Source organism: Eurosta solidaginis, chromosome 4 (genome assembly GCF_040869045.1).
Source record: "Eurosta solidaginis isolate ZX-2024a chromosome 4, ASM4086904v1, whole genome shotgun sequence".
Classification (NCBI taxonomy): Eukaryota; Metazoa; Arthropoda; class Insecta; order Diptera; family Tephritidae; genus Eurosta; species Eurosta solidaginis.
Window position 1 is genome coordinate 189,589,953 of NC_090322.1, and position 21,417 is coordinate 189,611,369.

Consider the following 21,417-nt stretch of genomic DNA (forward strand, 5'->3'; position numbering starts at 1 on the left):
CCTAGGGGCTTAAGGAGTCATCTCCGTAAGCATTTTTGTGGAAATACGGCACCTGAGAACCCAGCCGTATGAAGCGAAAAAACACAAGCAGGTCCTTGGTGAACTCCATAAACAGGCGTCGGACCTTTATGCCGGGAATTGCTCGGCGAATCCAGTGCTTAACGAAAATTATTCAAAACTCGCGGAAGAGGAACGCATACTCCCCAGGGAAACGCGTGTTACTCTTGCTCAACTTCGTTATGGATACTGTAACACGTTACTCTTACCTATCCAGAATCAACCCCGACATACAAAATGTATGCCCCGCTTGCAATGTGTCCCCACATGACACCAACCATCTCTTTAATTGTAATGTGGAACCAACGCCTCTAACACCCCTTTCCTTATGGTCCACCCCTGTTGAAACGGCAAGTTTCCTTGGACTCCCGTTAGAGGATATTGATGACAATTTGTGATCGGTCGCGGCTATTAGGTGGGGCGAGCATTGCTACAACAACAACAACAACAACATACTCAGTGAACTTAATAAAACATTTTATTTTCCTGAAAAGTTTAAAAGTAGCATTAAAATTTATTTTTGACTACGAAAAATGTCAGATGAATAAGGACAGCTTAAAATAAAATGAAAATAAAAACAAAAACAATGCAATTATAAGTCACATAGTATGTATGTATATGTTTATGATTTCCGACGATTTGTTTTTTTTTGAAAAAAATTCAATGCCAGTTTGTTTAAATGATAGTTTAATAAGCGATACTTTAATGAAGTCAACAAAAATGCTTATAAGCTAGCAAAGTAAACCATTGAAATTTTACAAGCACATTTAAAGTAGACACTTTGAAAACATCTTTGCTGCTCCTAGGATTGATAAGTACCAAGAAATGTGCCGCACATTGGGCAAAAATGATTTGCATTGCGACAGGTATCCATACAATATGGAAGGCAACAACAACTGCGTAAACAAAAATATTATACAAATAACTCTTGTTTATATGTAAGTAATAAGAGACACTTCCTCATGTAAATTTAACGATTTATCCGCCAGATAAAACATTTTTCGTTAAATTTCACATGAGGGAACGGGCCTCAGGGTGTTAAATTTTCAGGCGATTACTTCATGTGTCCTATCTTAAAGGCGGCTTTTCTGTGGAAAATTATGAAATTATGCCGTTTAAAAAATCTTACTTAGGCACATACATATATTCATCTGTAAATTGAATTTCACTTAGAAATGTTAACACCCTCATTTACGACACAATTAAACTTACCCAGTCCACGTTAACAACAAGCATGCCAAATGTGTTTTTGTCGTTGAGCGGTGTCTAACCGTCGTCTTAACCACACATTTGCACTGTGGACAACGCAATTGCGTTGATTGTGGGCCCACTGGTGGGTTCGGATTGGTATAAATGGATGTATACTGCGGTATTGGTGATTGACCGGCCAATGGCACACCACTGGGTCCAGGTTGTTCGGTGATCGAAATATTAGTTTCCTTATAAGCCGGCGGCGGTGCTGTTGGTGTATTCAATTCAGATGGCAAATCATTACGAATTTGATCATAAGGATGCTTATTGTACGCCATTTTTTATAAGAAAATGGGTTTTTATATTCCTGTCTTAAACGAAACACTTTAGTACTGTCGATAAATTTACAAGCGCCAAGCGACCAAATTGTGTGAGCACGTGATAAATACTGATGCACAGCTTAAAATTGTGTGTACATATTGCTGTTGTTTTTGATTCAGGAAACAGTTTCGAACTACATACCCGATGCACAGTGGGCGTAATAGCACAGTTTTTTTTGAAAAATTATAATTCTTTGTTTCGTGTAATGAATTATATTCTTACTTACTTACTTAATCCTTCCAATGGATCTTTCGAAGAACTTTTCTCGCGAACATTCCCACAGCCAAAGGTCATCTTCTGTTGTCATGTGGTCACTGTGTTCAGTTCTGCGCCTGTTTTCCAAAATTTTACCAAACTATCTCGTCGACCGCCGTGGTGTAATGGTATCGTGCTCTGCGTACCACACGGAAGAACCTGGCTTCACGCCCTGGGCAAAGCAACATCGAAATTTTAGAAAAAAGTGTTTTCAATTAGAAAAAAAAATGTCTAAAGGGGGTCGCCCTCGGCAGTGTTCATTTATTTATTTTATCTCGTCAAATTTGACCACTATATGACTGTTGTGCATGCATTGTCACTATTTTCCCATTTTTCGATATTTTCAATATTTGAGCATGGTTATAACTTGATTACATCCATCATCAAAACCAATATATTTCGAGCTCAGATAAGGTCGTGACAAAACTTAGAACAGTTTTATCAATTTTTGCTCAATTGAACGTATAAAGCGACGGAAGGAAAGACAGGCGAAAGGCTGGGTATAAAAGGTGGGCGTGGTTTTCAATCGATACTGCCCATTTATACAAAAAAAGATATTATCATCAAAACAATGCAAACGACAGGATTGGTCGATTTTTGTACAATTTAAGGCATCAATAATACTATAGGGAGTAACCTGGTTCGATTTGTATGAACGTAAGTTAAGCGAAAAAAAAGTTCCACTACGCATACCCAAACAAATAATATTCGAGCCTGCGAAAAAAATGGCGAAAGGGTAAATTTTTCGACCAAAACACAATTCCCAAAACCGAAAAAATGTTTGTTTTTTTTTCAAAAGACTGTTGTTTCGAAAAATTTTTGGCGATAACAGTTTCTTATTTTTTAAATATATAAAAACGAAGCGGAGCCACGCCCATTTTAAAAATTTTTTTACAATCTTGTACTTTTCTCCATTATATCACTTCAGAGGTCAAATATTTTACACTTTAGTTTTATTCCGTAAATTTGTTTTTGTCAACATAAGACTTAAAAATAGTTTTATAACGATCGCCTTGGTGTGCTGTTAGCATGCTCCGCCTACCACACAGAAGTTCCAGGGTTAAACGCCGAACCAAAAAAACATCAAACATTTAAAACATTTTCTCCAAAGCGGAAAATCATAGTATATTTAGCGGCAAGGAAAATCTATCTGCTAAATTTGAGTATTATATTTAAACAGATTTTTGGTTATGGCTTGCAAATATCTTATATTCAACTTCTAAATGTAGGCTGGGCTTCGCCCATTTTCCAAAATTTAACAATATTTCTATTTTACATCACGCAGTCAACACAATTCATCAATTTATCGGTTTTTGATAATAAATTATTAATTCTTCGAAATTTTCGATATTGAAAAATAAAACCTGGTTATAGTTTTATTTCGCCCATTTTCAATACCAATCTATTCTCGATATCAATAAGCCAGTGTACGAAATTTCGTTTTGATGTTTAATGTATGCCATTACGTTTGTACAATCGTTATATAATCAAAGTTATACTACCCTTGTGTACAAGTGCATGCTGGAAATAATTAGAAGAAACCCAACAAAATTGTATTTCTTCCTTTATATAAATGCGCTGCAGTATGATCTGTTTATATAAATAAAATGTTAAAAAATGTGTTCTCTATCAAGTCTTTATCTTACAAGGAATCAACATAAAAGTCGATCGCAAGATTCCAATTTACGAGTTTTCAACATCATTTTTTGATTTTTGGAGGCGCACCCTAGCGGACTTCTTTTGCCCTTCTGTTGCATTATGTCGGTGCTCTGAACGATGTGTGAAGTTCCAAGTTGTAGCTCAATAGCAAGGCTCTTAAAAATGTATTGTACGCTTCCCTCCATCAGTACGAATTTTCTGCCCATCCGTAGCGAAATTTTGCGATAGATATTTCTCTCCCTCTTGCATCTGACATACATTTAAAATATCAAGCACTCAACTTTCCAGGAATTTATTGAAAAACTGATACAAATATTCCTAAGTGTTACTAGTTAAATGCGAAGTTACGGAAGAGTTGATCGCAACATTCCACATGCCCTGAAGTGTGCTTCCCGAGATCTGTGAATATTCTGAACGCTGGCACATCTATTACCATGGTTTTTACTAAGTATACATTCTGTCAAAATATTCAGCTTTGTTCAAAATTTCTCTCTCTAATGTGCCATGATGTTACTTAAAAACCTATCTCTAAATTCCTATTCTCGTAAGACTTTTTCAATTATCTCCAACCGTCAGCCACCTGTTGAATATTTTTTTCTTTTTTTTTGGTACCTAATAAGGGTTTCAAGTTTCTACCCAATGAAAATAAACTTAAAACTTTATCGCAATAATCCACATACTCAGTATTGATTTTCCAAAGATCTCTAAATATTTCTATCCCTGTTCCGTCTAAGTGTAAGGTTTCACGTTACTAGCGGAATGAGAAGTTATTTAAATATCTATAGCTTCAACATGCTCTGATGGAATTTTACAAATATCTCTAAATATATTGATACATGCCCCACCTATAAAAACTTTTTGTCTTTAGTACGCAAAATTTCAAACTTCATACAAACGATTAAAATATATCTATCTCTGTGCCATCTAGCGACAGTTTTTACTTTTTTTGAAGACCTTAGCTCTACGAGAAATTAGTCAAAAATCTACTTTAAGGTTCGACAATTTTTGATTATTTTTTATTTTCAAGAAAATGTATCAGTTTTTTCCATAGTACGCCGGCTCATACATTTTTTAAGTACGATGAGTGTTTAAATGGTACAGCCTTAAGCTGGAGCCATTGGTGCTTTATCGGTAACCGTATCGGTAACCTTATAACAGCTGATTCGACCAACCTTATGAGAATCAATGCAATCGATTATTGGTGCCGCTAAGGTCGTAACCGTATCGTAGCCAACCAATTGGGTTTTGGTTTACCATCATAACGATAAACAGCTGATTACGTTAGGGATACGGATACAGCGATACGACATACGGCACCAATGACTCCGGCTTTAACACTGACCACACAGGGAGACACATTTTAGGCAATATGTTGCTTGGAAACCAAGTGGTAGGCGAGAGAGCGACAACGAGAATAGACAGGAAAATATGTACATATATTGTCGACATACAAGTCTTTCTTTTGGAACGACACATTGCAATCGCTGATCGTGCAAATGAAAATGTAAACAGATAACAAAATGTATTGTTTCCCCGTTAGGGTGTGTCAAATTATTTTGAAAGAATTTTGTTGCTATAAATTTATTGTAATTCTTTTTAATAAAGAACAAACAAATTTTCTAAAATAAAGATTAGAGGACACGGGAATGTGAAAAATTTATTTATTTCTGTATCTTGAGCAGCCATGACTAATATTGGGTAATGAGAAATATATTAAATTGCTAAAAAATTCAGCTTTCATACAATTTTTAGATTTGCAAATTTTCAGATATTTGTCTAAACAAAATAAGAATTTGTGATTTCAGATTTCGACTAGTTTCAATAACAATATATGGATCTCATAAAAACTTGCATGCTTATATCCGAACTTATCACTCAGAAAACTTGATACCTCCAGAAACAGCCAAAAGTTTGCAAAAATATTGCCATTGGGGGCTACATTACCTTTGGCAAAAGTAGTGACCGAAATATGAACGGATTGTGTTGATTCAGCGTCGAAATTTGTGTTTTCGCTTTTTTCAATAAATACTTAAGACTACCAAATTTCAACGTACAAAAAAAAAATCGATGATTTTTGCAGCATTTTTACCGAGCTTTTCAAAAAACCATATCAAAAAAAGGCTTCAACATGTGAAATGTAAGTGACACACTATGAAACGTGAGAGGCACTGAACAACAGACTTGAAAAAAGAACTTCTTTGCTTACCAATTATACTTTCCATAAACTACTCTTCCTTAAAATGTGGCTTCATTTGAATTAAATTAAGCAGTTCGCAGAGTTTAGAACGCAAAATTAAAGAACTCAAAAAACCAAACCAAATTCGTGCGGAAACGTAAGTGACAAGACAAAAAATGCCAAGTTTCTGCAGTTTCAAAATTTTTAAGTTTGACATAATTCAAGAAGACTATCATAAGGCTGTGGGTTATACAACAAATTTAATGGGGTTACACTGAAATGTCAGTAAGGAAAAATCTCGAGTCACTCCGGTACATAGAACCGACTGCCTTGGGAAGCGAATTGAAAGTATTATGAGGAAATACGGCACCTGAGAACACAGCCGTAAAAAGCCAAAAAACATAAGCAGGTTCTCAGTGAACTACACAAACAGGCGTCGGACATCTATGTCAAGGATTTCCCGGTGAATCCTTTACTCAAAAAACAATACCCTAAACCTGCAGAAGACGAACGCACACTCCCTACGGAAACGCGAGTCACTCTAGCTCAACTTCGATCTGGATACTATAGCAGGTTAAACTATTACCTATCCAGAATCAACTCCGACATACAAAATGTATGCCTTGCTTGCAATGTGTCCCCACATAACACCAACCATCTCTTCAATTGTTATGTGGAACCAACCCCTCTCATTATGGTCCACCCCTGTTGAAACAGCAAGTTTCCCGTTAGAGGTTATTGGTGACAATTTGTGATCGGTCACACCTATTGGAATGGGGCGAAGCACTGCTACAATAAGAACAACAACTATCATAAGGCTCCACTAACTGTGCCACAAGATTTCGAAAATTGTTGAAAACTAGCAGGAAAGTTTGTAATTTTGTGTCGATCAGTGAAAGATAACTGACGCTGAATTTAGCCATATGTAAAAAGAGCAAACTTGGCACGGAATAAGAAAATTTAACATAAACATAATTTGTTTCGTATATACAGTTACTCACAAAAATAAGTACACACTGGGTTTATGTTGATAATTTTCATCTAAAATATCGCAAATTCCCTAACGGAAACCACATTCAAAAAATGTCAAAAGTTATTCAAAGGTAAGGAGAATTAATCAAAATTTCAAAAATGACCATCAAAATTTTCAAGTTTTTTTTCAGAATTTCTAGATTATTTTTGAGTATGTTGTTTTTTAGCCCAATAAATTTTAGTATAGTAATGTGCAAGTTAGAAATAGCTCAAAATTTTTCCTGAATTCTCAGAATTTTTTTCGGCGAGGGTGTTGACCAATTTCCCACATACATCCCATGAACGAAAATACAAACTTGTTTTCGCACAATAGGGTCGTTTCATGATTCCAAGTCACATATGTATTTGCAAAATATAAATATAATAAACAGGGACGCAAATAATGGCTATTATTTTCATATGTTTGAAAAGGTTGCGAGAAAACAACCTTAACATTTTTTAGAGAGTTCGTAAACATTATCGTAAAAATTATTTTTTTTTTGGAACAAATAACCATTAAAGCAACCAAAATTTATTATGGGTGTTCCGTAACTATTATAGTAACGAACATTTTTTTGGTTATAAATAAGAATTTTTGGTCATTAGTATCAGTACAACTTACATATTTTTAGCTTATACCTACAATTTCAAAATAACAAATGCGCCTTATAGTGAAGACTACGATTCGGGTTTGCAAGCAGATATTGTCCAAATTAACACAATGGCAGTTTTAAACGAGGGAAAAATTAAACTGGTGAATTATGTTTAAAAAAATTTAAAGGTAGATGAATTTTCACTGAAAAATTTTTCATGGCAGATATGCACTTAGAGCGTTTGCGAAACACTTCCGTGGGACGGTCCCGGTTAGGAAAACTTTTCTTTCCAATTAAAAAAACTTGCTTCTAAATTTTTGATGTTACATTATCCGGGAGTTGAACCCAGGAACCTCGGCATGGTAGGAAAACTATGCTTCCACCGCACCATATTACCTTCAAATTAAGGCGTTTTTGAAGTTTAGGTATAAGCTGGAAGTATTTTTTGAATTTTATCAACCAACAAAAAGAAAAATGTGTCTTTTTTTGGTTACTGATACCCAGAAAAATCATTTGGTTACTTAATTGCTTATTTATATTATATTATAATAGTTAACTATAGCCATAGTCAAATTTTGGTTCTTATAATGCTTGCAACCAAAACAATTTTTAGTCACATTTATTGGCTAAACTAAATAAATAGTTGTCTTAATATATTTTTTCACAACCAATATCTCAATATATCATTCTTAATGGTTAAATAAGCCCTCAATTTCTTTTCTCTTATAATTGTTACGTCCTGATAATAAATAGATTTTTTTTTGTTTTTCAAAAAATCACGGATCAAAATAACATACTATTCGGTAAAATATTAACCATAATGTTCACACACCCTTATGTGCATATTTTTATGTGTACATACATTTTCTCGCACATACGATTATACGTACAAATGTATATGCATATGAAATTATAAATATTTACATAAACAAAAAATGTTTATTATTTTTTATATTGGTTGACTGTAAAATGAGCCGGCATTGATTATCGCTTACAAAGCAGAAAAATATTGTACAAAGAGTGGAAATTATACAGCTACCATTTTAGAAGAGTATATTTGGTTATTCTTTACAATTAATGTCTTTGTGGCGTGAGCACTGATTCAGATCCCGTTAAAACTTTAACATGCGAATGCAACATAAACGTTGATTCCTGAAACTGGATCAATTTTGGAACCACATTATGGCTCTTTGATTTCGTTTATTTTTTTTTATAGATTTTTGACAGCTGGGTAGCACTTGTAGACATATGCATAAAAACAAATTATTAAGTCCATAAAATAACTTTATTATATTCATTTTAAACAATGCTAGAAAAACCATATATTTTTTATTTGCGTATCACCAACGAGATGTGAAATTTACAACAACCATAACAAATGTGATTTTTTTTTACAAAAAGCTCCTGATAGAAGTAAAACTTTGAACACCAGCCATGGACGATTGTTATTAATTTTAAAACGCATCTTTTGATACGTCTTCTAACATTTTTGAATGTGGTTTAACTGCCGACCTTGGTTTTAAGTATCAGAATGCTAGTTTTTTTTTTTACCCAAATTCTGTATATGTACTTTTAAACTTCAAAAAACAAATTATACTTGCTATTAGTTTGACAATTTGTTTTGAATTTTAAAATAAAATTTTAGAGGGTGATTCGGTAAAAAAAAGTTTGTATATAGCAGGTACCTTATTATAAGAACACATGAGTTGAGCGCTGCCAACTCTCCAAGCACTGATCGGGATCATCCCGGCAAGATTTGATCATAATCCAGAGCTGGATAGCTCATTGGAATATGCGTTATGCTTCTTTGACGTAGCGGGGAAGAAGGAAAAGCCATTAACAATTTAAGGCGAAAACTCGTTCCTAGCTTATGCTCTAGCTTCATGCTTTAATAACCATTTGTATTAGCCCCGTTCGCTTTCTCCTAATGTTTATTCTCTTCATCTCTTTTCAAACTAGCATTTAAGTGCAGAGAAAACATACCATGAATTTGACAGAAGGTCACTTTTCCAGAAAGTCTACTTTTGCCGAGTAGGCAATTGATATTTTAAATCCTCTCTCGGCAAATAAAATTAATACAGTATAAGTATCGCATGGATTTTTCAGTGTTCAAGGCCCCGGAAAGGTAGTATAAAACAAGTTTTTCAATTTTCACTCTATTGAGATGAGATAAACTTGATAAATTGGAGCAGCTCGATTATCTCCGTACATAGTGGAATAACCAGATGAATTAAGCCATCAATTGTATTGCTCTAAACTCTTGTTTGTTCTGTCATTCGGTTATCTGAAAATCTTTCACCTGAAGACTTTCGAAGAAAATTTTTTTCATTCCTACAAGAAAACAATGGTATTTTAAATATACAAAAATTGTAACTCACTGTTGCTGTTTTTCCAAAAAATCAGACCACTGAGACGAGAGGAATGTTATACTTAAGAATTGTTATTAAGAATTTACGAATCCAGCTCGCTTCGGATCAGCATCTCCTGGTTCTAGGCTGACTATCGCTGAGCTAGCCTATCCCTTGACATATTTTGGTAAATAAGAACCTTGTAATATTCGCAATACATCATGAATTCTGAAAACTATTAAAAGTTTTTGTGGAATCTTCTGATTAAGTTTGCTATTATATATTAGAAGGGGTATGCCCTTCCAATTCTCACCGACAAACCAACAAAACAGCTAAACATTTCAATGAACTTTTAGGGATGGAAACACATTGAAGAGTATAACGATCACTTCCAATTGTGCCTGTAAAACCTTTCATCGAACCTGAAACACATTTAAGTTCCGCAAAAGGCAGAAAAGTCCAACTAAATAACTGGCGTACGTACATACATATGTACGTACTTTATATGAATAACACACCTTTCTTTTATGTCCGAGTTTTCAATGAAAGTTTCAACTGACTGCAGTTGAAATTGAGGTTAGTTTACTTTGCCGCATTCCATGAATTTTACTGCTCATCACAGTTTAAGTGGCCAAATTGAATTTTATTAAATAAAAAAATTTACCCTCTTCTGAGTGTAGAAAATACATCCATACGATTTCAGATAGCGTACATCTTCGGTTTTTAAACGGTTTAATTTAGCTTGACACTGTGTGGCGTTGTGTACGAATTTTGTAATTGAAATTTAAGTAACTTCCCGATAAGCTGCAACCTTGAAACTTAGAACATAGTTCAGAACCCGATGAAAATACAACAAAAAGAAAAAACTCCGCTAGGTGGCGCATGGATCGAGAGATTAAAAAAAATTGTATTTGTGGTCCGATTTAGCTCATATTTGGAACACATATTACATACATGTTTAAAAACAGATACCTATGAAAAAACTCGCCGGCAGATGGCGCAAGGATCGAGATCGATTTGGCTCATTTAGCAACAAAGCTTTAAGGCCCCATTACTGATACTTAGCATAGACTTGACTTGACTTGGCGTAAACTTGGCAACTTAGCCACGATTATACTCCACTTAGCGCATACAATCTGGCATCATAATCAATAAATGTCAATTTGTATGACAAAATGTCAAAATGAAATGGAAACAAGCAAATGGCATCTCAAAATGTAAACGTCACTTAGAACTTACATAGAACAAAATTCAACAGACTTCTAAGTCAAGTTAAGTGTTGCCAAGTTTTGAGTAATCAGTAACATGCAATGTTCATTTAACAGCACTGTAAGTGACAGTTCTCAAGTCAAGTCAAGTCTATGCTAAGTATTAGTAATGGGCGCTTAAGTCAAGTTAAGTTTTGCTAAGTTTTGAGTGATCAGTAACATGCAATGTTCATTTAACAGAACTGTAAGTGACAGTTCTCAAGCCAAGTCAAGTCTATGCTAAGTATCAGTAATGAAGCCTTTAATTAGGTTTAGCTGCGCCTCACGTTTTAAGAAATTCCACGCGCATAGTAAATCAAAATTCAACAGACTTCTAAAGGGCCCATTACTGATACTTAGCATAGACTTGACTTGACTTGGCGTAAACTTGGCAACTTAGCCACGATTATACTCCACTTAGCGCATACAATCTGGCATCATAATCAGCGTTGAAATTTATTTTTAAATAAATGTCAATTTGTATGACAAAATGTCAAAATGAAATGGAAACAAACAAATGGCATCTCAAAATGTAAACGTCACTTAGAACTTACATAGAAGATCAAAATTCAACAGACTTCTAAGTCAAGTTAAGTGTTGCCAAGTTTTGAGTAATCAGTAACATGCAATGTTAATTTAACAGCACTGTAAGTGACAGTTCTCAAGTCAAGTCAAGTCTATGCTAAGTATTAGTAATGGGCGCTTAAGTCAAGTTAAGTTTTGCTAAGTTTTGAGTGATCAGTAACATGCAATGTACATTTAACAGAACTGTAAGTGACAGTTCTCAAGCCAAGTCAAGTCTATGCTAAGTATCAGTAATGAAGCCTTTAATTAGGTTTAGCTACGCCTCACGTTTTAAGAAATTCCACGCGCTCAATGCGGCAGTTACTCACGAACGGACGTACCAAAAACTTGTTAGCTGACACGACCTATCTTATGAGTGTGCAATGTAAACGAAAACTCACCAACGTGCAACGCCCGTACGTACGTAGCCCGGAACGTAGAAATCAAAACAATTTTGATTTTTTCCGTAAGAACGTGTCAGCTGATCGCTCTCTCACTAGCACTAGACAGAGTTGCCTATTAAACTTTTGTGCGCTAATTTTTGACCGTTAGCAGTTTTATGCAAAAACACCTAATTAAAGTTTGAAAAATTGTGAAAATAATTCGAAATAATTATGTAAAAGTGCAGATTATAAATATGTAATATATTTATATTTATTTAATATTAATTCCAGCCTTTTACAACATCAAAAATTAAATTGGAAAGAGTTGATGTTTCCATAAGCATGCATGCAAAATAGGCAATGGCAACAGTGCTTATCTGTAAACAATACACACACAAATATGTTATGTACATGTACACAAAGGCACACATTGATTCGTACGGGCTTGAGGGTTCGGTCAAACGTTTTTCATACGACAAACGCCCGTACGTACGGCACACATCGGTGGGTAATTGCCGCTTAACTTTTTTATTTATTTTTCTGATCAACGCCGTAGGTTGATGTGTAGTGTGATGACTGGTACCTAGGACCTACCTAATTCTTTTCTAGCTGTTTGTATTATTATTAATTAAAGTAACTATTGTCATCAAACCGTTTTACATACGTTTTTTTTTTTTTTAATTATTTTGTTTTATTTATTCCACCATGGTCTCCGTACAGCCGACAGTTGTGCCAACGGCAAAATAACACCTTGAGTTGATACGAAGCACAGCAAAGTATGAAGAAAATATTTTTGGGACAGTCTAATGTGCCACTGTACTCTATAAGGGTTTTTACATTTTTCTGCTTCCTGAGTTTTGCTGTGGCATTTAATCAGTACACTAGAGTGCGTGCTTTTAAATATTTGTCTCAAAAACGAAAATTTAATTTTATAAATTCGTAAATCGACTGCATATTTTATCACTCGCTTGTTCTACACATTTCGCACAGAAAAAACTTTTAAAAATTTTTGTATTCATAAAACTTCATAGATTTGGTAGAACACGTTATATAATGTTTGCCACATGCGTTTGACAAAATATATTTCTTACTACTTATAGCAATGAATATGAATAACATAAAAAAATGTTTTACAATTTCAAATGTTTTTGTTGTCCAACATGACTGGCAATATTTACTTATTCTTTTAAACTTGTTCAATATTTATCTGCAATGCATAAAGGTGTTAGCGTATTCAAATTTTAATTTCAATAAGAGTATTTACATCCTGAAGAAAAGTTGTTTGTGGTTTTATTGTTGGGAGCGGTAGCCATTTACCAGTGGTTTTGAGCCTAGTTACGGTTATTTGGGAATACAAATTTTTTTATTCAAAGTTAAACTATTATGCTTTAATTTTTTGTTTACAAAATTGTAAGAAGAGAGTGCGGTTAAGTGTGAAGATCTCCAAGTGTATACATATTTGATGTGTGTATCAAGTACTCGTGGAGTTTGATATGTAAACATATGTGAACGTGATTTAAAAACAAATAACTACATTGTAAAAGAACAAACGAAAATGTGTCAAATTCACGTCAAATGAAAATTTTTCAGATCAAATTTAATTTTTTATACTCAGCGTGCTTTGCGCACAGAGCATATTAACTTTGATTGGATTACGGGTGGTTGTACAGGTTTAAAGGAATCAATATAGATATAGACTTCCATATATCAAAATCATCAATATCGAAAAAAAATTTGATTAAGCCATGCCCGTCCGTCCGTCTGCCCATTAACACGATAACTTGAGTAAATTTTGAGGTATCTTGATGAAATTTGGTACGTGGGTTCCTGGGCACTCATTTCAGATCGTTATTTAAAATGAGCGATATCGGACAATAACCACGCCCACTTTTTCGATATCGAAAATTTCGAAAAACCGAAAAGTTTTGCAAGCTGTAATTTGGCATCCGTTGGAGTTATCATGATGAAATTTGGCAGGAGCATTACTCCTATTGCTATATATGCGCCAAATAAAAATTATCGGATGAAGAACGCGCCCACTTTTAAAAAAAAATTTTTTTAAGTCAAATTTTAACAAAAAATGTAATCAATGATATGTTGCAACAAAATACAAAATTAAAAGAAAATTTCAAAATGGGCGTGGCTCCGCCATTTTTCATTTAATTTGTCTAGAATACTTTTAATGCCATAAGTCGAACACAAGTTTACAAATCCTTGTGAAATTTGGTAAGGCCATAGCTTCTAATACGATAATTATTTTCTGTGAAAACGGGGGAAATCGGTTAAAGCCACTCCCAGTTTTTATACACAGTCGACCGTCTGTCCTTCCGCTCGGCCGTTAACATGATAACTTGAGCAAAAATCGATATACCTTTACTAAACTTAGATCACATACTTATCTGAACTCACTTGGTCATCTTGGTATAAAAAACGGCCGAAATCCCACTATGACCACCCTCACTTTTTCGATATCGAAAATTACGAAAAATGAAAAAAATGCCATAATTCTATACCAAATATGAAAAAAGGGATAAAACATGGTAATTGGATTGGTTTAATGACGCAAAATATAACTTTAGAAAAAACTTTGTAAAATGGGTGTGACACCTACCATATTAAGTAGAAGAAAATGAAAAAGTTCTGCAGGGCGAAATCAAAAGTCCCTGGAATTTTTGCAGGAATAATCTTCGTGGTATTACATATATAAATAAATTAGCGGTACCCGACAGATGAGGTTCTGGGTCACCCGGTCCACATTTTGGTCTTTATCTCGAAGATGCCTTCACAATTACAACTAAGGGCCACTCCCTTTTAAATGTATACTAGAATCAAAAAGCACCTGGAATTTTGGCGGAATCGCGTCCACCTATAGAACTATGGCCTACTCCCTTTTAAAATACTCTTTATTACCTTTCATTTGATACCAATGTCATACAAACATATTCCAGTGTTACCCTAGGTACATTTTCCTACATGGTGATTTTCCCTTATTTTGTCTCCAAAGCTCTCAGCTGAGTATGTAATGTTCGGTTACACCCGAACTTAGCCTTACTTCCTTCTTTCAAATCAAATTAAACTTTTTTTAATTCAAATCAAACTTTTTTCAAATTAAATCCTGAAATAGTACAAAGCTAATCGCGAAAATATTTCTGATACTATCCCGAAAAAGTTTTGAATACAGTCCCAAATGGTCTAAAATTGATACCGAAATCTAATGATCCAAACCAAAATCTGAAACTATCTTTAAATAACATTCAAAACGATTGCGAAACTAACCTATATTGATCCCGACAACTAGCCCCTAACAATTCCTGAAGTAACTTCCCAAATGATCATTATAAAGCTCAAGAAAGTCCAAAAGGGTATTGAAAAAAATGCGATATGCCCCCGAGGAGATTTAGGCCGAGCTTCTCCCCAATTTCTCTGCATCTTAAAGAAAGACAAATTTTATGACGGAAACACACTCTGCGTATTTGCTCAACCACTGCCTATTGGCGACTGAACTTGAAACAATTTTGTGAAGTATTTTGATATTGCTTTTTCCAGGACTTGAGCCCAGCACCTTTGATAAGGTAGGCGAAAATTTCCGAAGGTTAATCCAAAATAAGCCCGAAACATTTCCAAAAACTCATGAAATCATAAAATATTCAGACCAATTCTAAATATTCTCGCGGAATTTTGTTCTCGCGGATTTTTTATTCCCGCGGAAAAATTCCTCCAATTCTTTTCTCCTAGGGAGAAGAATAATTTGGGAATAGGAATTTCGAATTTTCGGAGTCAGCTGTTTTGTCAATTGAAATTTCGTTGCGCATTTCTTATTTTGTTTAAAAAATTTTAAAGTTTAATTATTGTTGCCAACTTGTTTGAAATTAAGAAATAAGGTATAAACAATGCACATTATTGCATTTCATGTGGTATTCACTGAAATGAGTAATGAATTGGTGCCACAGCAACATCAACAGAGGAGCATGGGAAGAAGACCGGCGGGATAACACAAATCCGCCGGAGTTGCCTGCATTCATTCTGCAAAGCAATTTTCTGGCGGCCAAGTCGAGTTGAGTTCGCCTTTCGCCATATGCTAAGATATATTTAAGCCTTCTTAAAAAATCCTGCGCAATTTCTGAATGGCTGCATCAAATATGCGAAGATCTCCTCCGTTGCTTATGATATACCTACTTTTCGACTTAAAATAAAGAATATTGTGGTTGTTGTTGTTGTTGTATTAACAGTGAGAATATTGTGGTAGAACGTAAATACATATTTTAGCACAAATTTGTAAAAATGCGTGTTATTTCATAAAAGAACACATTTCCTTTAACTATTTTGATACATTCCCTTTAATTTAACTAGTGAAAAAACTCCTATGAAATGGCAGAGAAATCTCCCTCACATTCATAATACCTACTTCTCTCTCCTAACCGGTTTCCGCTTTTTCGAACATTGTTCAGAATAGGAGGAAAGGGAGAAGTGAAAAAACTCACAAGGAATTTTTATTTAGAATACGAGGAATGGGAGAAGGGAAAAAACTCGCACGGAATTTTCGTTTAGAATTGGGCTGATTATCTTAAAAGTCGCGAAATGTTCCACATTATGTGGCAGTCTTTCTTGATATATTACTTCAAAAAACTTTTAAAAAAAAATTTTTTTAAATTCAAATTTTAAAAGAAAAGTTAATATCTTTACAGTATATAAGTAAATTATGTCAACATTCAACTCCAGTAATGATATGGTGCAACAAAATACAAAAATAAAAGAAAATTTCAAAATGGGCGTGGCCCCGCCCTTTTTCATTTAATTTGTCTAGGATACTTTTAATGCCATAAGTCAAACAAAAATGTACAAATCCTTGTGAAATTTGGGAGAGGCTTAGATTCTAGGACGATAACTGTTTTCTGTGAAAAAGGGCGAAATCGTTTGAAGCCACGCCCAGTTTTTATACATAGTCGACCGTCTGTCCTTCCGCTCGGCCCTTAACAAGATAACTTGAGCAAACATCTATATATCTTTACTAAACTCAGTTCACGTACTTATCTGAACTCACTTTGTATTGGTGTAAAAAATGGCCGAAATCCGACTATGACCACGCCCACTTTTTCGATATCGAAAATTACGAAAAATGAAAAAAATGCCATAATTATATACCAAATACGAAAAAAGGGATGAAACATGGTAATTGTATTGGTCTATTAACGCAAAATATAACTTTAGAAAAAAACTTGGTAAAATGGTGTGACACCTACCATATTAAGTAGAAGAAAATGAAAAAAGTTTTGCAGGGCGAAATCAAAAGCCCTTGGAATCTTGGAAGGAATACTGTTCGTGGTATTACATATATAAATAAATTAGCGGTACCCGACAGATGATGTTCTGGATCACTCTGCTCCACATTTGGGTCGACAACTCGAAAACGCCTTCACATATAAAACTAAGGGCCACTCCCTTTTAAAACCCTCATCAATACCTTTAATTTGATACCCTTATCGTACAAACACATTCTAGAGTCACCCCTGGTCCACGTTTATGGCGATATCTCGAAAAGGCTTCCACATATAGAACTAAGGCCCACTCCTTTTTAAAATACTCATTAACACCTTTCATTTGATACCCATATCATACAAAAAAATTCTAGAGTCACCCCTAGCCCACCTTTAAGGCGATATCTCGAAAAGGCGTCCACATATAGAACTAAGGCCCACTCCCTTTTAAAATACTCATTAATACCTTTCATTTGATACCCATATCGTACAAAAAAATTCTAGAGTCACCCCTGTCCCACCTTTATGGCGATATCTCGAAAAGGCGTCCACCTATAGAACTAGGGCCCACTCCCTTTTAAAATACTCATTAACACCTTTCATTTGATACCCATATCGTACAAAAAAATTCTAGAGTCACCCCTGGTCCACGTTTATGGCGATATTTCGAAAGGCGTCCACATATAGAACTAAGGCCCACTCCCTTTTAAAATACTCATTAACGCCTTTCATTTGATACCCATATCGTACAAACACATTCTAGAGTCACCCCTGGTCCACCTTTATGGCGATATCTCGAAAGGCGTCCACATATAGAACTAAGGCCCACTCCCTTTTAAAATACTCATAAACACCTTTCAGTTGATACCCATATCGTACAAACACATTCTAGAGTCACCCCTGGCCCACCTTTATGGCGATATCTCGAAAGGCGTCCACATATAGAACTAAGGCCCACTCCCTTTTAAAATACTCATTAACACCTTTCATTTGATACCTATATCGTACAAAAAAATTCTAGAGTCACCCCTGGCCCACGTTTATGGCGATATCTCGAAAAGGCGTCCACCTATAGAACTAAGGCCCACTCCCTTTTAAAATACTCATAAACACCTTTCAGTTGATACCCATATCGTACAAACACATTCTAGAGTCACCCCTGGTCCACGTTTATGGCGATATCTCGAAAGGCGTCCACATATAGAACTAAGGCCCACTCCCTTTTAAAATACTCATTAACACCTTTCATTTGATACCTATATCGTACAAAAAAATTCTAGAGTCACCCCTGGCCCACTTTTATGGCGATATCTCGAAAAGGCGTCCACCAATAGAACTAAGGCCCACTCCCTTTTAAAATACTCATAAACACCTTTCAGTTGATACCCATATCGTACAAACACATTCTAGAGTCACCCCTGGTCCACGTTTATGGCGATATCTCGAAAGGCGTCCACATATAGAACTAAGGCCCACTCCCTTTTAAAATACTCATTAACACCTTTCATTTGATACCTATATCGTACAAAAAAATTCTAGAGTCACCCCTGGCCACGTTTATGGCGATATCTCGAAAAGGCGTCCACCTATAGAACTAAGGCCCACTCCCTTTTAAAATACTCATTAACACCTTTCATTTGATACCCATATCGTACAAACAAATTCTAGAGTCACCCCTGGTCCACGTTTATGACGATATCTCGAAAAGGCGTCCACATATAGAACTAAGGCCCACTCCCTTTTAAAATACTCATTAACACCTTTCATTTGATACCCATATCGTACAAACACATTCTAGAGTCACCCCTGGTCCACCTTTATGGCGAAATCCCGAAAAGGCGTCCACCCATAGAACTAAGGCCCACTCCCTTTTAAAATCTTTTTAACACCTTTCTTTTGATATCCATATTGTACAAACGCATTCTAGAGTCAACCCTGGTCCACCTTTATAACGATATTCCGAAAAGGCGTCCACCTATAGAACTAAGGCCCACTCCCTTTTAAAATACTCATTAACACCTTTCATTTGATACCCATATCGTACAAAAAAATTCTAGAGTCACCCCTGGCCCACCTTTATGGCGATATCTCGAAAAGGCGTCCACCTATAGAACTAAGGCCCACTCCCTTTTAAAATACTCATTAACACCTTTCATTTGATACCCATATCGTACAAGCACATTCTAGAGTCACCCCTGGTCCACCTTTATGGCGATATCCCGAAAAGGCGTCCACCCATAGAACTAAGGCCCACTTCCTTTTAAAATACTTATTAACAACTTTCTTTTGATACCCATATTATACAAACGCATTCTAGAGTCAACACTAAAAGGCGTCCACCTATAGAACTAAGGCCCACTCCCTTTTAAAATACTCATTAACACCTTTCATTTGATACCCATATCGTACAAAAAAATTCTAGAGTCACCCCTGGCCCACCTTTATGTCGATATCTCGAAAAGGTATCCACCTGTAGAACTAAGGCCCACTCCCTTTTAAAATACTCATTAACACCTTTCATTTGATACCTATATCGTACAAAAAAATTCTAGAGTCACCCCTGGCCCACCGTTATGACGATATCTCGAAAAGGCGTCCACCCATAGAACTAAGGCCCACGCCCTTTTAAAATACTCATTAACACCTTTCATTTGATTCCCATATCGTACAAACACATTCTAGAGTCCCCGCTGGTCCACCTTTATGGCGATATCTCGAAAAGGCATCCACCTATAGAACTAAGGCCTACGCCCTTTTAAAATACTCATAAACACCTTTCATTTGATACCCATATCGTACAAAAAAATTCTAGAGTCACCCCTGGTCCACCTTTATGGCGATATCTCGAAAAGACGTCCACCTATAGAACTAAGGCCCACTCCCTTTTAAAATACTCATTAACACCTTTCATTTGATACCCATATCGTACAAACACATTCTAGAGTCACCCCTGGTCCACCTTTATGGCGATATCTCGAAAAGGCTTCCACCTATAGAACTTAGGCCCACTCCCTTTTAAAATACTCATTAACACCTTTCATTTGATACCCATATCGTACAAACACATTCTAGAGTCACCCCTGGTCCACCTTTATGGCGATATCTCGAAAAGGCTTCCACCTATAGAACTTAGGCCCACGCCCTTTTAAAATACTCATTAACACCTTTCATTTGACACCCATATCGTACAAAAAAATTCTAGAGTCACCCCTGGTCCACGTTTATGGCGATATCTCGAAAGGCGTCCACATATAGAACTAAGGCCCACTCCCTTTTAAAATACTCATTAACACATTTCATTTGATACCCATATCGTACAAACAAATTCTAGAGTCAGGCCTGGTCCACCTTTATGGCGATATCCCTAAATGGCGTCCATCTATAGAACAATGGGCCACTCCCTCTTAAAGTACTCTTTAATACATTCCATTTGATACACATGTCATACAAACACATTCCAGGTTTACCCCAGGTTCTTTTTACTACATGGTGATTTTCCCTTATTTTGTCTCCACAGCTCTCAACTGAGTATGTATTGTTCGGTTACACCCGAACTTAGCCTTCCTTACTTGTTTATTCTTTAATTTAGTTTTTCTGTCTTCTTCGTTAAGTTGCTGATTGCGCTCGTGTCTACTCAGCTTTGTACAAAGTCCACGCAACGTACTCAAAGCTAATTTGTTCACAAATTTCACCTGATCAGACTAATGAGAAAACTAGTATATTCCTATTTTTCTTCATCATCTTCCTCTTTCTATGTTTGTTCTTGTATCCTAAGGATATTCTGCGAACGTTTTGAGTAGTTTAATCGATAATGATGGTTCTTTGCTATTGATCTGGTATGCTTCGAAAAATAAAACCATTTGTTTAAGTGACTTAAACTATGAACATTTTTCGTTCCTTTGTTTCATTAGCCATTGAGTGTGCTTGTAATTCTCAACTGGTTAGTGAAATATTCTAAAGATATAGTTTAAAATTTTCATCCCTAAGCGGGATTTTTTAAAGCAAAACAAGGTGGCACAACCCGCAGCCAATACCTTGGATCCCCCAGTGCTCGCCCCCAATGAATAAATACCAGGTGTAACAGGTGCATAGCGACATCGCTTTATAAAGATAATAACATAATATACAGTCCACAAAAATAACAAATCATATATATTATTTCTAATTGCTGTTTTTATGTACGGGTCCCTTTTTCGATCTTATTTGGAATCCAAATCTATAAATATTGTTTAGGTGGTAAAGATGGAGATTCGGGCTATTAGCAAGCTTTGGCCAATTTTGGTCGTAGTGCTTTTGT

General features: G+C 35.5%; 1 protein-coding gene across 5 annotated transcripts in view; it reads right to left on the minus strand.

Moving 5' to 3' along the window:
* Positions 1-727: 727 nt before the first annotated feature.
* Positions 728-21,417, minus strand: part of LOC137250795 (lipopolysaccharide-induced tumor necrosis factor-alpha factor homolog) — a 50,917-nt gene continuing 30,227 nt past the window's right edge. For 3 of the 5 annotated variants that reach the window (XR_010953067.1, XR_010953069.1, XR_010953068.1), the window contains 3 exons: positions 1,856-2,056; positions 1,270-1,762; positions 728-953 (listed from right to left, as the gene is read on the minus strand). Coding sequence is in view for 1 of the 5 variants with exons in the window: in XM_067784288.1 (XP_067640389.1) it covers positions 860-953; positions 1,270-1,586 (411 nt within the window). In the remaining 4 variants the exon portion in view is untranslated. Of the gene's footprint in view, positions 954-1,269; positions 1,763-1,855; positions 2,057-21,417 lie in introns of those variants that run through there. The other 2 variants (XR_010953070.1, XM_067784288.1) reach the window with 2 other exon arrangements.